Here is a 22,526-nt window from a genome sequence, read left to right as displayed (position 1 = left end):
ATCGATGAGTAAGGTCCGTGGCTATCACTGGTTCGAACCCCACGCATGATAGATGGCCAGATTTCGCACACGAAGACGATGAAGTGACTGCAAATTTCGGCGCAAGAATTGCAAATTCTAGCCAAAATTCCAAAGCTGTGAAATCTTCGTCCAGGCACAAAATCGAGCTGCGTTTGTTGCCACACAACCGTGACGACATGCTCAGTGTGATCCATCAAAGAAATCATAGAAAAAAAATCAAGAAACAAGCACACTATCGATCCGAAGTTTGTAAGATTCATCCAAATTTCAAGTCACATGATCGTGGCTTAAAAACACGATCCATGGCTCGAAGTTGGTATCAAATCGATCAACATACCGAGTCATACAAGAAAACAATCATCTTTCGGACAAACGGGCACCAGAGCAACCCCGGATCATTCATGAAAGATCATGTACGTTCTAGGGCAGCAGCAGGGACTGTTCCAAAATTTCCACAATTGTTAGGAAGGGTCAAATTCGTCATTTTGCACCTTATTTTCTTATTTTATTTAATTCAATTAAATCTTAATTTTAGCAATTAGATTTAATTTTTATCAATCCACCCATGTTTGGGTAAACTCTATAGATGTCACATACTCTCATTGTATAAGGACTGAACTTTGCTCAATAAAAGCTCCATCTTTTCTCATTGTTGGGTCATAGCTTGAGAGAGAGAGGAATGAGAGAGAAACCTTTGGGACAGTACCCCTCGATTTAAGGTAAATCTATTTCTCTCTCTTCTATTATTCTCTCTCTTCTTCTCTTTCTTCTTCTTCATCTAGCTTTCCTCAAAGGCTATGAGCGACAGTGGTAGTGTCGCTCATGCATCTTTTTCTTTCTCCTGTGGTTTCACAAGTCGTGCATGGTGATGGCAGCGCCATGTTGAGCTTCTTTCTCTCTCTCTTCGTTCATCTCTGTCTCTCAGCGAGGAGTGCAAATGGCGGTGCCTATTGCCGCCAGCAGGGGTCTCACCCTGTTGCGCGCCTATCGTAGACAGCGATGCCTATCACTGCCTGCGAAGGGTCGCGGCAATACCCCTCGCCAGCTAGTAGCTTCTTTTGTACACTCGGTGCTTATCGTCGTGCACAGGCTTCTTTCGCGTGCTCGTTGCCTATCGCAGTCCGCGAGCTACCTTCGTGTGTTCTGCCCCTATCGTTGTCCATGAGCTTCCTTTGTGCGCTCGATGCCTATCGTCGTGCTCACGCTTCTTTTGCGCGCTTGGTGCCTATCGCCATTCGCAAGCTTCCATCGTGCGCTCAACACCAATAGCCATCTGCGAGCTTCCTCCATGCGCTCGGTGCCTGTCACCGTCTGCAAGCTTCTCTTGCATCCCACGCCTATCGTCATGTGCTTCAGAAGGGACTATTGTCACACGCATTACAAAAGGCTATCGTCACGTGCTTCACAAGGAGCTATCACCGCCAGCGAGGGGATGTGTTGCCTCCCTGTGTTGCCAACGATGTTACCTAGCGCCATTTGCAGTTCACCGCTTACCCTCTGACCGTGAGCAACAATGTCCAGCGCCATCCAAGGGCCGCGACACTATTACTCCACAACTGAGGGTGGCGATGTCTAACGCCGTTGAGACCCCATCTCTTTGCCATCTCGCGCCTTTTCTTTATTCTCATCTCTTCTCACTTGAAGCTCATCTCTTTGCCATGGCAGTCTGGATGTCGAGCAGTATTGCTGTCGTGCTGGTCCTATGTACCATTCATGTCTTGCTGTCGCACCAGATTAGGACAGTCACATTGACCTTGGTTTCGAGTGCCTAAGTACCATGTCCGACTTCCTACCACTCTGAGTCGGTCACTGGTCCAGCTATCATGCTAGTCTCGTCCCTTCATCAAGTCCTCTTCTCTTTTATCTCTTTGTTCAAGCTCTATTCTTCATCACCCTAACTTCTCACGAATGTGCATTTCCTTAAGACAAGGGTGGGTCCTTCAGCCCACTTGTCTTGCAAGTTAACCATGATAGTGTTGTGCAGAAAATAAGGAGAATGCAGGTCAAGAGAGGCAATTCCGAATCAGCTAAAGCAGCTGGGGGGCTTTCCGTCATGATCTAAGACGACACCTACGCTAGTCAGCCTGAGTAAGTCATGGACCGAGGTGAGGTTGGTCTCCACCTCACATTCAAATCCTCTCCCACCAGTTGAACGCCTGCCATTGTTTTGTGAACGAGGTTCCGGAGAGAGCAATCCCAAGTCCCGAGTCTTCCGAACCCGAGACACATGACACCCGATCACCTAGATCCTAGGAGGCAAGATTGAGGCACCTAACCAGCAGCCTCCATGATTGGGGACTGGTTCAGTGAAGCCATACCATGATAACGTAAAACCTACCCGTTTTGAGGTAATTTGGGCGTATAACCCTCTTAGGTGGTCTGATTGACCCCAGATTTGGTCCTTGAGGGTTTTTTGATGTTCTAAATACAACGGCAGTGATTTGGTACTGTTATGAAGCCACTAGTGCAGAGCTACAGTTGTAAGTTCATTTCTTGGCATGATAATACTCTTCCCAGGTTATCTAGTTTGAGGCTTATTTCACAACACAACTTTGGTTTGGTAGTGTCTTGAGTACTAGTAGGATCGAGTTGTCACTGACTCTCTCGTTATTCGTGTGAGGGATGTAAGTGCATCAAAAATGACGTACAACAACTTGCCCCGATGGATGTTGCCCTTCGAGAGAAGCGTTGAGTGCAACATTCAGAATGGAAATTTTGTCGTCGAAGTTCATCTTTTGAATTCCTCACTGAACGTGTTTATTGTTGTTTCTTCTTGATCACGGCATCAGCGTAATCCTTGAGGGGGAGACCTTACCGAGCTTTTCCCTGAGGGGTGACCAAAGTGGTCTGGAGCTTTGCTTAGGGGCGTTTTCCTAATTTTGCTGGAGTCTGTTTTCTAAGAGAGCATGTTGATAGCCTACCTCATTGAGGACTTACCATTCCATGTCAGCAGTGCCCCTAATGGCTCAACTAGTGGGTGCCTTTGGTGGGCGTTTGATCCCAATCTAGCTGGTAAGTAAAGAAATTTTTTTTAGCCCTGAGGCCGGTGGTGTTTGTTTTGACGCTGGGGCTGGAGAGTTTGATGTTGGTGATGGGGCTAGAGAGTGTGGTGTTGGCCCTGGGGATGGAGAGTTTGAGGCTGGCATTGGGACCAGAGGGTGTGATGTTGGTGCTGGGGTCGGTGATTTGTTTTGGCACTGAGGCTGGGGATTTGAAGTAGGCGTTGGGGCCAGAGATTTGTTTTGTTGGCGCTTCGGCCGAAGATTTGTTTTAGCACTGGGTCCGGAGGATTTGGGGCTGGCGCTGGGGCCAAGGATTTGAAGTCGGCGTTGGGGCTGGAGATTTGTTTTGTTGGCACTTGGGCTAGAGATTTGTTTTAGCGCTGGGGCCAGAGACTTGTTTTGGCGCTGAGGCCAGAGAGTTGATTTGGCACTGGGGCTGGAGACTTTGAGGCTGGCGCTGGGGCCAGAGATTTGTTTTGGCACTGAGGCCGGAGAGTTCTGTTGGCGCTAGGGCCGGAGAGTTGATTTGGCGCTGGGGTCGGTGATTTTGGGGCTGGTGCTGGGGCCAGAGATTTTAAGGCTGGCACTGGGGCTAGAGATTTTGAGGTTGGCGCTGGGGCCAGAGATTTGTTTTGGTTCTGAGGCTAAAGAGTGTGATGTTAGCGTTGGTGTTGGAGATTTTGCGGCTGGCGCTAGGGCCAGAGATTTGTTTTTGTTTGGTTCATGTGCCGTTTCAGGTTTTCACTTAAACCGGGTAGAAGTGGTGCCATCAGGGTGGTTTTCACCAAGTCCTTTTGTTGAGGCATTTTTACCCATGACTTCGAGGTCACGTCCGCCTTTTTTCATTTCCATTTTTACGCATGACAATTTTTGCTCTCTGTTTCTAATACATCTCATCTGCCCAAAGTCAACCATGTAGCTCAGTCATAAGATTGCTACATACCGCCATATCTTCAACTTCAATAATACCTAAATTAAACTCTTTCTCACCTAAACTTTGAATCCTCACCAAAATTTCCTCCACTTTCCTCTTATAATTCATATTATTTTCCTTCCTCCAATCTACGAATTTTTCTTCACACCTTGCACCTTTTAGCAACCACATAACTTGATCGACCTTGAAAATTATTCTTATTCCAAACCTCTCTAACCTACTTAGTCGTAGCATGCTCCTGTGTCCAAGCCATCTCAAATTTGAAATAACCTCTACCCCTATATATAATCTCACTCTCCCAAATTAATGGGATATGATCCGAACACGTTTTGGGTAGGGCTCTGGCTAAGCTAAGAGGGAACAATTCAACTCATTCCAAATTTATCAGGAAATGATCAAACCTAGTCATAATTGGGTTTTCAACACAATTATTTGACCAAGTAAAATTTTCTCCATCTGAAGGAATATCCAAAAGCTTAGAATAAAAAATAAAATCAGAAAAAGACCTCATACCAACATCTAACCGATAACCCACACTAGATTTAGTAGGTAGTTGAATAACATTAAAGTCCCCCCCAATACACCACGGCCCAACCCTATAAAGTTCATCCCATGGCTCCATTATGCTACAATCCTCATTTGGGCCGTACACATTTAAAATAAGAAAGAGAAAACCGGAAGAAACATTTAAAAATGCACAAGAAACAGTCCAAGTATCCACTACAGACCAACCACAAACCAAAACAGATGGATCCCATACAGTCCACATACCCCCTGATAAACCAACCAAGTTTTTAACACAAAACTTAACATGTCTATTGTCCCATATGTTCCTAGTATTTAATAAACCAGTACTAAAGGCCTTAGTTTCTTGTATCAAAATAAAATCAGGTCTTTCTCTTTTTACCAAAGAAGAGAGCTCTAATTTACATTTTTTATTACAAAAACCTCTAGTGTTCCAAGATAGGATTTTAAACATATTAAACAAGGGAAGAAGGTCCACGTCTAATATTGTTCCTACCAGCAGACACAGACTTAGCTCCGCCCTGAGACAACTTAATCAAACGTTCTTTCATTGCACCTTTTGAAGACAAGCCATGGCTCTTTTCAACAACCTCCACTTTTTTTCCACTTGCTTTCATCGCCTTTTTTTATCTTTTGCCATTTGGGATCTGCATACCTCAACCTCAATAATAATACCCTAGATATACTCCTGTTGGACACACATAGCTTCCACCATCTGATGAATCTTCTCCTTATTCTCAAACTTATCAATCTCTTCCATCGTAATCATTTGTCACAGCCCCGCCTCCTGCCCCCTTGCCGTACTTTCCGGAGGGCAACAGGGTGTGGGACCGCGACCAAAGGTAGCGAATGCCACTCATGTGGGAGTGTGCTCAACACTTTTGAAAAGAGGGAATCAAAGCAAACCACAAAAGAAAACAAAACTCCAAACACAACTAACTAAAGCTGGGCAACTAAAACCAAAATATATACAAGGGCTCCAAAATTATTACAAATATGTCTATGGCACTAAAGTCCCAACAACAGATGCATAATTTCACAACAAAACTACTATATGGCCAAACTGCCATCTAAAACCTACAATAAAAAAGAAACTTCCCTACCAAGTTCGGGGCTCCAACAGACAGCCGTGACCACCCAACCGTCTACACTCAAACCGCAAGTTATCACTCTACATTGAAGAAAGTAAAAGAGATGAGCTATGAAACCCAGTAAGTAGATCAAAGTGCCATGCATTCCTGCCTATACACAGTTATTCATAATCGTCCCCAAAATTCATGCAGGTTTTACAATATGGAGTCATGCATCACAGTTCAATGTATCGTTAGAAATTTCTTTTATGGTGGAGCAAGCACTAATCAAATATGAGATATCAGATGAGCTAATAGTTTATCAAATCTTTCCATTGAAATAATAGATCAATAATTCAAGCAAATATATGATAACTGCAGGCAATCCTAATATCACATATTCTCGAAGTAAAAACCCTATCAATCAGGCTAACCCAAATCCCATTGTTTATGATTTCTACCCTTACTTTGGAGGAAAGATAATGACAAATGGATGACCCATCTCATAATATCTTCACACTCACACGCACAATCCCCAGCGCGCTTTGGAGGGCGTTACACCACCATTGGTTAACCCAATGCATAGTGCCACTTATACATATATTGGGGGGCACGATCCTCCAATATGACTTACATCCTAACCCCCTTCCTATCATCGAGAGTCAGGGAAAGATCTCAATTGCTGGCATAACTTTCTTATCATATCATATCACATTATTATCATACCATACCATACTATCAATGGATAACCCATTAGTGCTTCATATCACATCTGTAGCATGTCTTATTATAACCATGCACATTCAGCATTTCATAGGCAAGTCTTATTACACATTCATCATTTCATAGCCATGTCTTATTACAACCATGAACATTCAATATTTCATAGGCAAGTCTTATTACATATTCATCATTTCATAGGCATGTCTTCTGACAACCATGCACATTCAATATTTCATAGGCAAGTCTTATTACACATTCATCATTTCATAGGTATGTCTTATTACAACAATGCAAATTCAATATTTCATAAGCATTCACTATTTCATAACAGAGCCAAAATTTTAGTGTGATAGTCTCACCGAAAAAATGGCCATAACTTTCAAACCATAGGAAATTTCATCATGGCTTCAAAACCATTTTGAAAATAGACTCGTTCATATTTCATTTAGAAGTAGTTTGGTCTCATTCTGAGACATTTTGGTCAGTAAACAATGCTACACGAAACATGTGATAGTTCTAGAAAATTCAGCAGAAAATCTAGTGTAGTATCCTTGTAGAAAAACAAACCTACCATTCGAATCACAAAGAATTTGGTCATGTTTCCAAGACCATTTTCAAAATTGATTAATACATCTTTCATTTAGAAGTTGTTTAAGCTCATTCTGACATATTTTGGTCAGTAAACAATCTTACACAAAAATATGTAATAGTTCTGAAAAAGTCATACCTTCACAACAGTGACATCTTCATAGAAAAAGGGACATAATTTCCAAACCACAAGGAATTTCGTTTTATTTCAGGACCATGTTTAAAGTAGAATCACTCATCTTTCATTCAAAAGTAGCTTGAGCTCATTCTGACATGATTTGGTCAGTCAACCGTTCAATACAAAAACATGTACCTTTCATAATTCTAGCATGTTCTAGCAAATGGCTTATAACTTTCCAATCAAAATAAATATTGATATGGGGTCTTTCCCTCTTAAAATAAACTCACTTGCCCACAAAATTTTATAATCAACTGAAATAATTTCAGTGCCCAAACAATTAGTCAAAGGGGAGTCACAATCCTAGAAAAATAAAGTGCATACTTAACAAAATTTTGAAAGCCTTTTTCCCCATTCACATCCATATCCCTGCTCAATTTTCATGATTTAACAAATAAGTTGAATATACATCAAACAAGGCATAAAACATGGGATCTTAGATCCACTTACCTGCACCAAAAGACTCTAAGTTCTCTCCCCACACAAGCCAAGCTTCCAAGAAAGGTTACAAGCTCGGGGTTCTAAGTGTTAGAAAAGGGAGGTCGTGGGTGGAAAGAGAGAAATATTCTTGAGAGGGGTGTGAAGGGAGATGCAAATAAGCAAAGAGGGGGTTGCAACATGCCAGGGGCACACAAGTGGCATACAGTGGCTAGCATGTGGCATACAAGTGGCACACATGTGCCATATGGCACTCATGAAAGAGCAAGCATAGAAGTTCCCTAGACTGCCCTATACATTCACTCTCAGCAGTGTTGCGCACGGCGGTGACGCGTACGGCGATGACGTGTACGATGGTGTCGCGCACGGCGGTGACGCGCACGGTGGATTCCTCTTCATGCACGACGGCTTCCTCCTTCGTAGCAATGCTCATGGCAATAACACGCAAGGCGGTGACGCACACGGCGGTGATGTGCACGACAGTGACTCGTATGACGGTGTCGCTTAGGGTGGTGACGCGCACGGTAACATCCTCGTCACGCATGGCGGCTTCCTCATCATGCACGATGGTGTCCTCATCACGCACGGTGGCTTCCTCGTCATGCACCGTGGCTTCCTTCGTCATGCATTGCGGCTTCCTTCGTCACGCCCAACGGCTTCCTCGTCCCGCATGGCGGCTTCCTTCATCATGCACGATGGGTCCGTATATCATCTGTAGCAGCTGTGCGTCAACAACATCTCCTTCATCTGTCTCCTGAAACCTTGACGGTTCACCTTCCTCAAAGATTGCAATAGGAAGAAGCCCATCTGTAAATTCCTTAATCCCTAGACTAGAAACATTCACATTCTCAACATCAATTTTAATCACCTGCTCGTGGCCAATCACTACCATCACTTAACTCGGGTGGCTTTGGAAGGAAGCCACTACTGCTTTCCTATAAGGCATAAACCTCTTCATCTCTCCACACTCTTTGTTTACTATGCACCATTCTCTGGCTCGGTATACCCTTAATAATATTACAAACCAGAGTACCATGGCCTGAAACCACTATATCCTCCTGAGCCTCTAGCCATAAATCGTTGTTTCAGTTATCATGTCTTCATCTTCTCTATACATTTTTGTCGCCACCTGTCCCAACTCATCCTTCCTGAGAGATTTCAAAATCTCAGCGGCCTTTTCCTTTAACTAACCACTGACCAAAAGACCAATTTGCCCACTCCTCTTTGATTCACTAATCTTAGTCGATGCTCTCATATCCCTGCTAAAAGCCCTTGATCATCCGTATCAAAACAACATACACCCCTTCTGATTTACATAATTCATATTCTCATCCTGTTCCCTCCGATTATTCTCATCAATTGATAAACGTTCTGTTTTTTCTTTCACACGCCACTCCAATTTGTACCCATATCATTCATTTGAATTTTATCTCGATACATCCATGTGCGTTTGTGATACAATCGGATCGTCTCCCTTTTCTCTCAATGGAAGCTTTCTCTGCACCTTTAATGGCCAATATGTATTCTGCCCTTTATAAGTATTTCCAATCTCGCTGTGCTAGCCATTTTTAATATAAACTAATGTTACCATACATGTGACCTCATCCACATATAAATTATATGTGACCCTTGCTCACAACAGTCTGATCTAAGTAGAGTTGGCTCTTGATGGACAGATCTTAATCCTATAGCTTAAAGTGTTTTATTTTTATTTTATATTTTATAAATTATTTGCAGCGAAATTTGGGCATGCATAAACTAACAGGGACACACAATGATAAAAATAATACATAATATTTTTGTGATAAAAATTACTAAAATACCCATGAAACTTCCGTCAGAAATAACTTTTTTTTTTTTTTTTGTTTGTGTGCTAGGTGCATCTTAATATGAAATGGGCACAAATTCACTTATAAATATTTTATCGAGAAAAGATAAAAAATCAAACAATATTTTGGCCTGAAATGGTTACATGAGCTATCTCAGTCTGTCTATTCAAATCGAACCACCGAGAACTGGGATCCAATAGATTACACGTCGTTAGAGTTAGGGCTAAGAATGGATCGGATCAGGTCCGAATCTGGAAAGTATACGGGATCCGAATATGGATCCAAACCTAATCAGATCTAGAATTTCAGATTGAAATCTGCATCTGAAAAATATACATGGGATTTAGATTCGGATTTGAACCCTATCATATAAAAAAAAACTAATTTATATATTATTTTATATTTATAAAAATAATATATAACAAAAAACTATATAATATGTGTGTGTGTATATATATATATATATATATATGGAAAATTCTTCCCAACACCTATAGCAGAAAATGAATAGTGATTTCGCCTACCCTCATCACTGTCCAAAGTTCATCGCATGATTACCATTTTTCGATAGTGTTTTATTTTTCATTTTTTTCTAAAAATAAGAATGATCTGAAATTTGGAGCTTGTGTATATCTTAGTGATGCGCACTTAATAAAAATATATACAAAATAATTTGCATTAAAATGATCAAAATACCCCCGAAACTTTTTGGGGGAATTTTGGTCAATTTATGTCATGTAAAATATTTTTTTGATATTTTTTTGTAGATTCTCTTATTTTTTATGAACACATGCTCCAATTTCTGATCATTCCGATTAGTAGAAAAACAATGAAAAATGAAACATTACCGGACAATCGTGATCGTGAGATGAACTTTGGATGGTGAAGAAGGTAGACGAAATCACTGTTCATTTCGCCTATTGGCATTTTGTAGTATCTTCATATATATATCTATAGTTTTTTTTTATTTTTATTTTTATTTTTTTTATTTTAAAAATTGGGTTGGATCTAGATCAGGTCCACTTGTACTCATATTTCGATTAAAATTACTATTTGGATCCAGATCCAATCGGTTGGATCGGTTGAACCCAAATCTTAAATTTATCGGCGGATGCTGATAGCGTCTAAAATTCGAGTTTTGGAACAAAACGGGGACACGTGCAAAGCTTTCCCCGGTACTCGGGAGTCAAGAGGCTACTATCCGAATCAGTTACTGCACCGTCATAGAAATGCAGTGTGAGCCGCATCGACTCTCTCTCTCTTCCACCGTCCAACCATTGGTTGGACTGCGAAGATGAATCTTTCGCAGGTATTTGCCCTAGGTTCCTTTATTGAAATTTGCCCGCCCTCTCTCCCTCCCAACTCCCAGCTCCTTTGAATGCCTGTTTGGTCCCTCTCTCTCTCTCTCTCTCTTCTTTCTAATGGAGACAATCTGCTCTTTGGACATCCAGTATTCTAAAGCAATTTCAACCCTCCTGGCATCTCCCTCTCCCCAAGCTCTTCAGGTCAGCCTTTTATTTATTCAATATTAATTTTGTCCGAAATAATCTACTAATGAAAATTAGTTCGGAAATTGTTGCTTCCTTGCCGTTACTGGAATACTGCTTTGAAATCTCACAACAGAACACTCATTGTACAATTTATATCAGTGAAGACGCTTTAGAAGCTGTTGGAGTTCTGGAATGAAAAGAAAATTAAGAAAAACTTCTTTGTGGCTAGCAAATTTCTTTTTCTCGAATAAGTCTTTCCATCTTTCATTGCCAACACAAATGAAAGGTTGCTTCATTGTTGTTAGCAAAATTATCTAATGGATTTAAAATGTATTGGTACTTATTGATTCTTGTTGTTTACTTATTTTGCATGTGTAACTCTTGCTTAACTTGATCAACTTTGGAACCACTAACTCTTGGTTATCAGCTTCATCAAAATAGCTGATAAGCTTGACCCAATATCTGAAAATATTGGTACATCTAATGGTCCCCGGCTGACAATATGTGTCTTCGAATTTTCTGTTGCATAGTTGATGAAGTCTCATCTTTGGCTACCAAGAAGATGAAAATGCGGTTCATGTTTTCCAATGTACAACTGAAGCTTCGCCTTTTGTCAATGGCAAACTTCAGCTCCTTGCATTTTGGAGGTGATTGATCCTCCAAGGAACATGGCTTACTTTGCTATCTTCTAATCACTTCCTAACAAAATTTCACATCTTTCTTGCTGTGATTTTCGGCATCTGTGGTTTATTTTTTTGGTAGTTCAGCGGTCGAACTTGAGATGTAGCAATGCTAAAGTCAACTGGTAACTAGTTAAGCTCAAGCCCGAGACCTAATCCTTGGTTTTGTTAATAATAACAAAGCTTTCCTTCCTTGATGGTCTTCAGAATGACATACTTTATTTAATGCTTTCCTCTAAACATCAAGTTCCACAATGTTCTCTTAATAACTATGGGCACCCATGCATACCAGAGTGCACAACCTGTTTGGTTACAACGTGATATGGACTATTTTGCACAAACTCAACTTGATGAATTCATAGAAACTCAACTCATGTTAAACTTTTTCATCTTTCAGGCAATATGCATAAATTATCTAGATCATCGATCGTACTGTGTAACTCTAGTTGATCCAATTAGTTCACTGGTAAGGATCCTCTTTATTATGTTCTAAATGTGAACTTGTGAGCTTCAATTGAATCCATGGTTCTTAAGTGGATTCATTCTCGTTGTTCGTATGAGTTGCCTACCCAGGGAAAATATGTGCCACATAGGATCCAGGATTGGCATATATGTACAAAACATCTTCAATAAAATATGTGGCACATGGGCCCTAGGATCAGTGGTCCACATGAATCCGCTTGCCATCTGGCATCACCTGCAAGTCCTCAACTAGGTTCCACTAGGATAACCACGTGATCTACCAAATCCCCTAAAGTAGTCAACTAGATTAACAAAAAATCAATTCCAGAAAAGTCCCTGATTACAAACATTCTATTATTTCCATAAATACTCTTTCTTTCAAGAGAAAATTTGCAATACCAAATTAAGATGGCTAACTTGAGAAAATAAAATATGCTTTATTTGTTTAGAAAATCTTTAAAACCCTTGGAAAAGCCCTTTAAGAAAGTGTGTTAGAAATCCTCAAATCAATCCGACATACCCATGACTGACACATCTCACATTCAAGGAGCTCATGCTTGGCCTATCAAAGATATCCTAGACCTAGAGGAACCATACTGTAGACACGTATCATCACGGACGAGTTTGGTCCAACCAATCTTCTATTGTGGGGGGTTACTCTCTCAGATCATGCCTTTCGATCCATCACTGTACCAAAGAAATTGCAGCTAGAAGTACATATGTTATGTAGGATGTTTGTCTTGGTTTCCTGGCCCTTGTCCTCACAGGCCACCATCTTATCACATAGAAGCAGTGTTTCGAAAAACGTTAGGCGGCGCCTAGGCAGCTGGGGGGGTCTAGGTTGCCCAGCTTCTAGGCGGGCGCCCAGAACCTGGGCAGCCCAGTAGAAAGAAAAATGTCTATATAGTTTAGCAGTATAAGCATAATTGTATAACTGTTAACATTCTCAAAAAAAATGTATAACTGCATAACACATACGAGTTAGGGATTTAGGGCACATCAAATGTATAATGTACAAGTTCACATAGCACACACTCCTCCATACTCCATAAGTCCATAGTCTGATAGTTCATTAAATCTAATATCAATGGGTGATACCTAGATCAATTTCACGTAACTTTGAGAAACCCTTTGATCCTATGGAAATCATAAAAAACTAGTTTTTTGGGGTTTGTCTCTCTCCAAAAAAGAGGCTTTAATGGAGTTTAGGTTTGAAATGAACCTAAAACCCATGATTTTGCCCCTTTAGCATTAAAAAAAAGACAAAAAAAATGCCCTCAATGAGGAGCATTTATGCCCCTTGGCTGGGCGCAGGCCTTCGGCAGCCACCAAGGGCTGGGCGTTGGGAGCCCCCCTAGGCGGGCGCTCGAGGACAACCCGCCTAATTTGGCCGCCTAGGCCTGGGCAAGGTGCTCAAGCCTTCTGGACTGCCTAGGCGGTTCAGAAGGCACTAGGCTGTCCGCTTTTTAAAACACTGCATAGAAGTGCCTTGGTTTCCCTTTGGTCGACAATCCATCTTTGAGCTAATCCAACTCGATGATGCATCCAGAGTCTATTGCTGGATTGTGTCCAGCTGAGGGTGAGTGTTCTACTGTAGCTGACCAATGCTTAGCTGCATGTCAAGATGGAAGTTATATAGCACTCTTAAGTCCTAGTCTTGAGTCTATTCAAAAGCAACACTCATGCCAAAACCACCCTTTTGATTCTCTCTAGAATCCATGGAGCCTGCTTTTATGGTCTATGTCTTCCATGGAGCCCAACGCTCCCACTCAAACTTGGGATCACATTTTTATTAATACCAAAATGCATGTTCACATAAAATATATGGGGAATACACAAGCTATGGATCACCAACCAACTTCTAAGGCCTTTAATGGCGTAAGTTCGAACAGAAGTGCAAATTGCACATTCTTTTGGCAAATTGCATATTCTGTTGGTGACATGTGCTGGAAACCACCCTGTTATCTAGTGAAATCTTTGAAGATGGGGGTGCCAACATAATTTGAACTTTTAGGACTAAATCACTCTGAATGATTTGAAAGGTGAGGGTGTTGAATTTTTATTAAATTGTCTTACTGGATGGGATTTATCAAAGTGTGGAACATGCGTCAAAGTCCGTCTGAAATAATTTGCTCAGTCAAAATAGCATGCGTATTCTTCATGTTAGTTGCTGGTATCGATGTTATCAACTTCACTTCCAAAGCATAACGGTTGAGTTTGTGACCATGGCTATCCAGTAGCATCATGGTTGGACTCTTTTGATGATAATTGACTTATTTTACTACTGGTTTGAAGATGTAAGAAATTGTGCATGTGTCGCAAGGTTTTGGGGATCACAATTTTGTAACAAAATTTGAAGAATCGAATAAATTCCTTTGGACAAAATGCGTGTTTGTGAAACTCTGGTGTCCGTAACATGAAGAAAGGACTTTCTATTAATAACTAAAAAGTGGAAATGGTTGGATATTTTAGAAAATTTATGAGAACAATTATAAAATGGAATAGCGGTTAAATAGCCATTCACTCATACGATTAAAGTTGTTTATGGTTCTCATTCATCTAAAAATGTAAACGTGAGTCACTCATCATTTGACTAATTGCATATATTTAAAAAAGAAGTTGCATTCATATATCATTAAAGAAACTAACCTGTCACAATCCAAAGTCTTCAATCCTTTTGACCTGAAGTGAAGTGAATATATGTAGGAGCATTTGTTTGTGTGGTGTGGTAAAGTAACATGAATGTAAGTTATTGTGTCCCTCAAGCATTGTACGGTTGGGGCCATGCCAATATGCATGCATCTTTTGTTTTGGTTGACTTGATGAATTATCTATTTTTGCTATTTATCAAAATAAAGTTATTATCCATATTTGTTACCATAAAAAAAGGTTATTATATTTTATTTGCATTTGAATTCCTACTTACTGATACACACTTTTGAGAACATTCATGCTTATTTTGCAACCATAGACAAAATTTTGCTTGCAAAAAATGTGTGTTACTTCTGCCTTAAATTTCTATTTTTCCCAGCATTGCTAATCAGCATGATTTTATGAATGAATAATATATTGAGTTCGTTTTCTAATGTAGGGGTATTTTGATCAACTCTTGGCGAAAAGGCAGTGTAGTGGAATCAAAATAAGGCAGTCCAATGATGTAGGAAAAGGTAATGTATCTTTTGCATTTTCACTTAATCGATTGCATTGGCACTCCATATTGGTTATAGTATCATGTTCTTGGGAACATTATTACTTTGATTATTGTTACAGGGATATTTGTTTATTTGTGGTGACATGTTCAGAATTCTACAGAAGTGTTTGTGGAATACAACATATTAAATGTTCAAATGAATTGGATCTTCTTAGTCAACTAGGATGATTTGATATAGAGTGAGGCCTTGGTTGATCTGATCTGGTTTCCTTGCTTGATTTGTCCAGTATTGCCCCTTTGAGCTTATGTAAGATAAGATTTTTCAATTCAATCTAGCTGATTGGTCAGAAACATTAGTGTAAAGCTGAAAAGTTTCATTTATACCCCGAACCAAATCTCTCACTCTGAAAAGAACCGAACCGGCTAGAGAAAGTAGGAAGTCTGAGATCTACAGTAGCACAAAACATTTCCATTTAGCACCATTAGTTGCAGTGCGATGAACCACCAGTAATCAACTAACCAGTAAGTTTATTCCCCCAGTAGTCAACTAGCCAGGAAGTTCATTCCCCTATTACATGCCATGGCACTTGTAACATTTGAATTTTCAGTGGAAATAAAATATTATCGAAAAATAGGATTGACAGGCAAGCAATAACACTGCCGTGTGTAGATTTCTGTGAACATATTTTGAGTCTCCTTAATTGCAAAGGTGGTCTGTGAAACTCCATAGTATGTTTGTGCTCCTTGAGAAGAAATGGAGCGGTAGCCTAGTTAGCATCTATTGTGTATAGGGAATCTGTTTGTTTGCATACTCAACCACTACACAACTTTGTTGGTTATGAACTTCCCTTGGAGAACCTTCAATATTTTTCGTTTTATTGTTTCTGGTGAAGGAAATATCATTCAACTATTATTGTTCTCTATTCAAACTAAATCTTTTGACGATTAACAAAGGAACCCCCGTATCTTATGGCCTGATCCAAGCTGGATAAATCTGATAACCCTGACTCATACCCTCTCCATAATATCTCACTTATCATAACCTTCATTCAGATCCACTCTATAACCTTTCTCTCATCATATAACACATTCCTCTACATAGTGCGATTAGAACATATCGTAAAACATATTCAATTATTCTAATCTTGAAACATATTCCCTATCATAAAATGTGACCACATCGAAGGCCCTCGAGCAGGGCCATCATTGTAATACCCTCCCTCCGCAACCCCCCCGTTCCCAAAACAAAGAAAACAGGGGGAGATGTACCAATTTTTGATGGTTCTAAAGTGATTAAAATGAAAAATTGAGTTCTTTTCGATTTTGAAGATTTTGATAAAATTACTGGATTCCTTGGCCGAAAGTTCGAGTTGATTTTGTGTTTTAGATTTCGGGGGAAGGTTTGGCAAGTTATTGAAAATTCCATAGGGCAAGAAGGTAAAAACCTAGAAATCATAGTTTCTTGCAATTTTGGATTTGATATTGACATCAAAATTTACTTATGTTGTTTGGATGTTATGTAGTTATCATGTACTTTAGGCTCTTTTGTATTTGGCATTTCGGCTATATGCGACAGTCTAGTTAGTTGCTGGATGCTAATAAATATTGAAGTGCTTGGTTGCTATAGTACATATTCCTTTGTGTTTTGTACTTTTATTTTAATGGACATGTTGGATCAATTTATTTTACATGTTAATTGCATAAGAGAAGAAACAAACGATGTCATTGGTACTCTTTATGAGTCTATTGGCGATTGAGACAATGTATTTGTTATAGATGTTAAAACACTTGTTATCTCATAAATCACATATTCATGTTATTCTATGCCTCTTATGGTTTTTATTAGTTTTCAAAATTATTGACCGCTTCGAAGTCATGCACCCAGAATGTGGTCGCCTTTAGCCACAGTGCATTCAAATCCTGCATTTGATAACATTGTTTTCTTTATTTCGTATTAAGTTAAATATTTGGAGAATGCAGTGTCTTCGGGCATATAGAGGCTACTTAACTGGAGAATAAGTGGAGGAAATGGTGACACATAATTTTGCATATTTGGAGTAATATTAGTTGAAACAGTAATATTGCAGTGTTGTTGGTTCAAATTGGGGTATTGCATTACCCATGAGCAAAAATTTACCTGCCTTGCTGCCAAGGCTGACTAGGAGGCTATCAGAACTACATGGGCCCTATTCAGATGCGTACTATGGGCCCGCCTAGGCGGACAGCCTAGGCTAGCTAGCTGGCCTGATGGAGCCCTTGGCCCTAAAAAGACCCTATCCAAGGGCACCAAGTATTTGATGCGAGGCACCATTCTCTCTCTCTCTCTCTCTCATCCACTCACACGCACACGGACCCATATGGTCTCTCTCTTTATAGAGAAAGAGAAGAAAGTGACCTCTAAGCATTTGAGCGAGGTCTGTCTCTCTCTCTCTCAGCCTCTCTACATACAAATAAGAAGAAAAAGAAGACGGTCTCCTAGTGTTTAATGTAAGGCCCTTCTCTCTTTCTCTCTCTACGGGCCCATATGTTCTTTCTCTACGTATAAAAACAAAAAGATGACCTCCAAGTATTTGATGAGGCTTTGGTCTCTGACTCCAAGTGTTCTATTCGAAATCTCTCTCTCTCACACATATGGATCCATATGCTTTCTCTTCATCAATGTTTAAAACCAAAGGATTGAGGACCTGAATCGCTCATCTAGAAAAGCAGTTTGGATCGGCGGTCTGGATCGACCCGATCCAATCTGAAAAAAATTTCAAAAAAGCACTAAAAATTGTTTTTTTTTGAAGAAGAAAATGTAGTAAAAATTGTTATAACAGATATTCTAGTATTTTGCAAAAATGTGTGAATATTGAGATGCTGTTTGTTGTTTGAGTGTCTAGTGATATTAATTTTGATACTAGTTTTCTTATAGTACTTTTACAATATTTTTGATATTCATTTTGTGATTTTAGTGAAGAAATGAGGAAGAAAGTGATTTTTTGTACTAATTTTGTGATACTAATTGTCATTATTGTGTGTGATTTTTCTCTCACACATATTGGACCTCTCTCTCTCACGTGTTGGGGTTATGTGGCCATTTGAAGGCCTTATGAGAGCATGTACAGAAAACATATAGTGAAATGTTGGCTCTAGTGGGAGTGTGGTCCACATTGAACTGTGAGGCATTTCTGATGCCTAGACTCACTTGAGCTTTGATTGGTTATGATTCAATTTGATGTCAAAAAACCCATAGTCCTGATTATTGTATGAACACAACTGATAAGAGTCTTCGATGTGGGGTTATCCCTTGATGAGGCGGAAGTGTGCCCAGGACAGTTGGCTAGGGGCCATGGATTTGACCCCTGTATGTGATGGATGGCCTGAGAGGACAAGGGCCTAAATCCTCAATATTACCATCACAAGGCACGTACGTTAGATAGTCGTCCGGGAAGTGGTCCTTTTGGATTAGGGTGTGTGACATGTACATGTGCAGAAAAGATGATTCCTTGCAACACTGGACTATGTTGGAAGGACTCATAGAGCATACTGTTGAAATGAGGCTTGGGCTTGTGCTCAAGATGAGAACTGTAATCCATGGGCTAAGATCATATCTCCTTCATTTATTGTCTGACTTCGACAGTCCAATCATTAACCCTCTGTGAAGGGCTGTGGGTCATAGGAACTGTTAGGTCAGTTTGAAAAGGTGTAGTGAGACACGATCTCTAGAGAGAATGGAGTTCTCAGTATATTTGTCATAATCCTAACTTTATGGATCCAAAATCTCATCAAATCTTCTTAGATATGTTTAAATATATTTTAATTAATTTTCAAATAATTAAAATGTTTTTTAGACCTTTCTAAGCATTTTATTTTATTGAAAAATAATTTTTAAATAAGAAAAAATCAATTTTTTGGATTGATTTTAATCAAAAAGAAAATTAAAATATTTAGAGGCTTTATGAAATTATTTTATTATCTGAAAATAATTTTTAACATTGGGCGCCCATTAGGGCTCATTGGGACCACCAATATATGGGCGTGGGACCCACATGACCACCCTATGAGTGGTGCGCCCCACCTCCTCCATGCTTTCCTAGATTAAAATATGGCAATTAAGCCATGTGTTGACTTCAAACTTTTAGGAAAAGTTTTATGTAGAGATTTTGATTATTTTCAAAAAAGGAAAGTGTAAAAAAATTAATGGAATATAATTACTACTTTCTCTGCGCAATATTTGATGGGAATGGAGTTATGAAAATTGAGAGATAATGGTTCCACCTCATTCTTTTAATCACGATGGCTGATCTAAGGAATGAACGGATGTGATCTCTTCACCCCACAGGTCTTCGAGATCAAAGGTCAAGATTGAATCTCATAATGATGGCAAAACCCTAACTCTAGAAACCCTGGCCTTTATTCTATATAAGCTAGCTATGGGGGGGTTCATTGTCTACACCCTAACTCTCTTTGTCTCTCTGAGCCTCAAGGGGGTGGCACATCCTTCTCTAAACTTCTTTCATCTTCTCTCTCTAAGATTAGGGTTTAGGAAAGAAAACAAACCCAAGTTGTGGGAGAGATCTTGAACCAAGATCCCGTGTGCCATTTGTGGGAGAGACCCGGTGTAGGGTGTACGAAGTCTTTGGGGATAACTTGAGGCAAGGTATGCAGTGTCTTCTTGTTTCTTGCTTACTTGATTCCATTATGCCTTTATGTAATTTTGTTTCAATGGCAAGCAAGTGAGAGTTCTTGGCAATTTTATTTGATTTATATTGTATTCGGGCACTTGTGAATAATAGATATGGAGACTTATGGCTTCACTGAGGATATGACCTTTAATAGAGGAGAATGGAGAACTAGGATATATGTAGCCGACCCAGGCTAAAATGATGGTGATGTTGGCACTTGTGAATGATTCAAGTGGCAATACAATAAGAAAAGATAGAAACATTTTAATCGGTAATGACTTGCCCGGTTACATAGTCTACCTTTCATCATGTACGCACACAAAAAGCACATTGGACGTCTCTTTCTCACACATGTACATATACACATACCAAATATACAAACATATTGAACCTATGTCTCGCTCACTTACAAAGGCATTGGGCATTTTTCTCTCTCACACACAACACAAGCGCGCATGTAGGCCCAATGACTAGCAAGAAAACAGATGCGCGAACACGCTGTGCTAACCGTTGCTTCTTGGCTTTCGAGCCTATGCTTGCACTCTTTCTTGCTTGTTATGTTAGTAGGACTCCTGTTGCGAAGGAATGCAATACACTCATTATTTTAGTAGGACTCTTGTTGCGAACCAATGCACTTGAGAAATGGCACTGCAGAGAGCAAAGCACTACATAAAATGCACTGCTTTTTTGGCTTTAGAGACCTAAACACTCGTTAGAAAGCTAAAGACTTGTGAGATAGCAAAGCAAAAGGAGAGCAGTTATTTGAGTTGGACTCCTATGAGTGCGAAGCAAAGCCACAGGGAAAGTGAACAAACTATTTGACTTTGCAAAGCAAAGCCACACTAGTCTTTGACTTGTGCTTGACTAGTGCTAATATACTTTGAGAAAGCAAAGCACTTGCTAAAGAGCAAAGCACTTGCTAGTGCTGTTGTCGCTTAGCAATAGACTAGAAGCCGCATTTCTCTCTCTCTCTCTCTCACACAACACACGAAAATATATTGGTCATCTCTCTCTCTCTCTTGATGGGGTGTTTAGAGGCCTTGCTCAACTCTTAACTTCAATTTAAAATAACATATATGGTTACATAGCTCAGAGTTTCATACATACAAACTATAGCTACCCGAATCATGAGGGTAGCGATTCCGTTTCGAAATCTCGATTCAGCATTCCCCTGACGAAAGTCGATTTTAAAAGAAAGGAATTACGTTTCTATTTTTTTGTGAAACGCGATGCCACCTAGGAATCTCGATTCCTGGATTGCCGGAATCAAGATTCCATATCGAAGACTTTATGATTTGATTCTTAGTTACACAAGAATGCGATTCTACTTGTGAAATATGTTGATTCGAAATTTAGTAATAGCATGCAAATGAAGGGCAAGTGCCGCCATTGCAGCCCTTTGCTAACCTGGAACCACATTTATGATCTGTATCCTAAGACGCACCTTCTTCTTTCCTCATCTAGATTACCCCCTCTTCGTCTTCCTCCGAAGCCTCCTTCTCAGCAAGCCCGTCGCCGCCATGCCTCTTTCGCCCAAGTAGTTGCTGCTCCCAAATCAGCCGACCCCGTCTCTCCTCTCCCCGTAGCCTCTTCCTCAGCTCCTTTGCCTTCTCACCGTCCTCCTGAACCTCTTTCCCTATCTCCTTACCTCCCTTTCTGTGTTTCCTCCTCCCTTGCGGGCTCAAAGGCTTTCAAATCCAGGCTTGCGGCCTCCCTCATGGGTAGCTTTAAGCCTAAAAGGGATGACCTTACAGTTATAGAGAAATGGGCCAAAGGCTGCTGGAAGGAGTCTAACATCATTTGCAGTCGCCTTTCCAGTGGAGATGTCTTGTTCTCCTTCCCATCCTCTTCTGGAGCCCAGCTTGCCTTACAAAAATCTGTTTCTCTTTCTTTCAAAGGGGCCTCCTGCTCCCTACGGCCTTGGTCTCCGGAAGTTGGATCCTTCAAGAAACAACGGATCTGGCTCACCCTTTCCCATATTCCCCTTCATGTGTGATCACCTGAGACCTTCAGGAGGTTAGCGGCTGCTTGCGGGTCTCTCATACTTTGGGTAACTGCGGAACTGTGTACTTGTAATTCCATACTTTTTTAATACAAGTTAACCTTCTCTCAAAAAAAACGTCGATTTCAAATTTTTTGGAATTGCGAATCCATGTTGTTTGGATTCAAGTTTATCTATCGTAGACATCATGATTCTTTGCTACGCAACAATGCAATTCTACTTATGCTAAACGTTGATTCAAAGTATTAAGGACTTGCGAATCCATGTTGTCAGGAAGCAATGTGAGCATAGGGAGAGCAGAAATCCTTCAATGTGTGCTCAATCATGAGTGAGCGCGACATGTATGAGAGCGTGAGAGAATTTGAAGTTATTGCACACAACAATAAAATCAAAATTTAAAATATGAGTAATATGTGAGGATAGGGAGAGCAAAAACCCTTCTATGCTTGCTCAATCATGAGTGAGCGCGATATGTATGAGAGTGTGAGAGAATTTGAAATTGTTGCACACGACAATAAAATCAAAATTTAAAATATAAGTAATATGTTATAATTTTTATTTTTTTATTTACTAATTTCCATCCTTCATTCCATGTTACTTTTTAAGAACTCTTACCAAGAATAAATAATACTAAAAAAATATGTTACTTTAAATTTAATAATTTTTGGTAAATGGTGTGGGTACTAAACTACTAATGCAATAATGTTTAATATATGATCGACACTCTCATTTCTTCAAGTTGAATAAGAGAATAAAAATGCTTTTC

At 39.9% G+C, this 22,526-nt stretch overlaps 1 protein-coding gene across 50 annotated transcripts in view; it reads left to right on the top strand.

The window, feature by feature from the left end:
• Positions 1–10,432: 10,432 nt before the first annotated feature.
• ATXR2 (histone-lysine N-methyltransferase ATXR2) overlaps positions 10,433–22,526 on the top strand; it is a 74,039-nt gene continuing 61,945 nt past the window's right edge. For 40 of the 50 annotated variants that reach the window (XR_016050592.1, XR_016050608.1, XR_016050604.1 and 37 more), the window contains exons 1-2: positions 10,605–10,813; positions 15,032–15,107. Coding sequence is in view for 9 of the 50 variants with exons in the window: in XM_011627568.3 (XP_011625870.1) it covers positions 10,730–10,813; positions 15,032–15,107 (160 nt within the window). In the remaining 41 variants the exon portion in view is untranslated. Of the gene's footprint in view, positions 10,814–15,031; positions 15,108–22,526 lie in introns of all 50 variants that reach the window. The other 10 variants (XR_016050610.1, XR_016050580.1, XR_016050576.1 and 7 more) reach the window with 2 other exon arrangements.

The sequence above is a fragment of the Amborella trichopoda genome, chromosome 2 (genome assembly GCF_054954075.1).
Source record: "Amborella trichopoda isolate Santa Cruz 75 chromosome 2, AtrichopodaSantaCruz75HAP2 v2.0, whole genome shotgun sequence".
NCBI lineage: Eukaryota > Viridiplantae > Streptophyta > Magnoliopsida > Amborellales > Amborellaceae > Amborella > Amborella trichopoda.
This window is presented reverse-complemented; position numbering and strand designations above follow the sequence as displayed.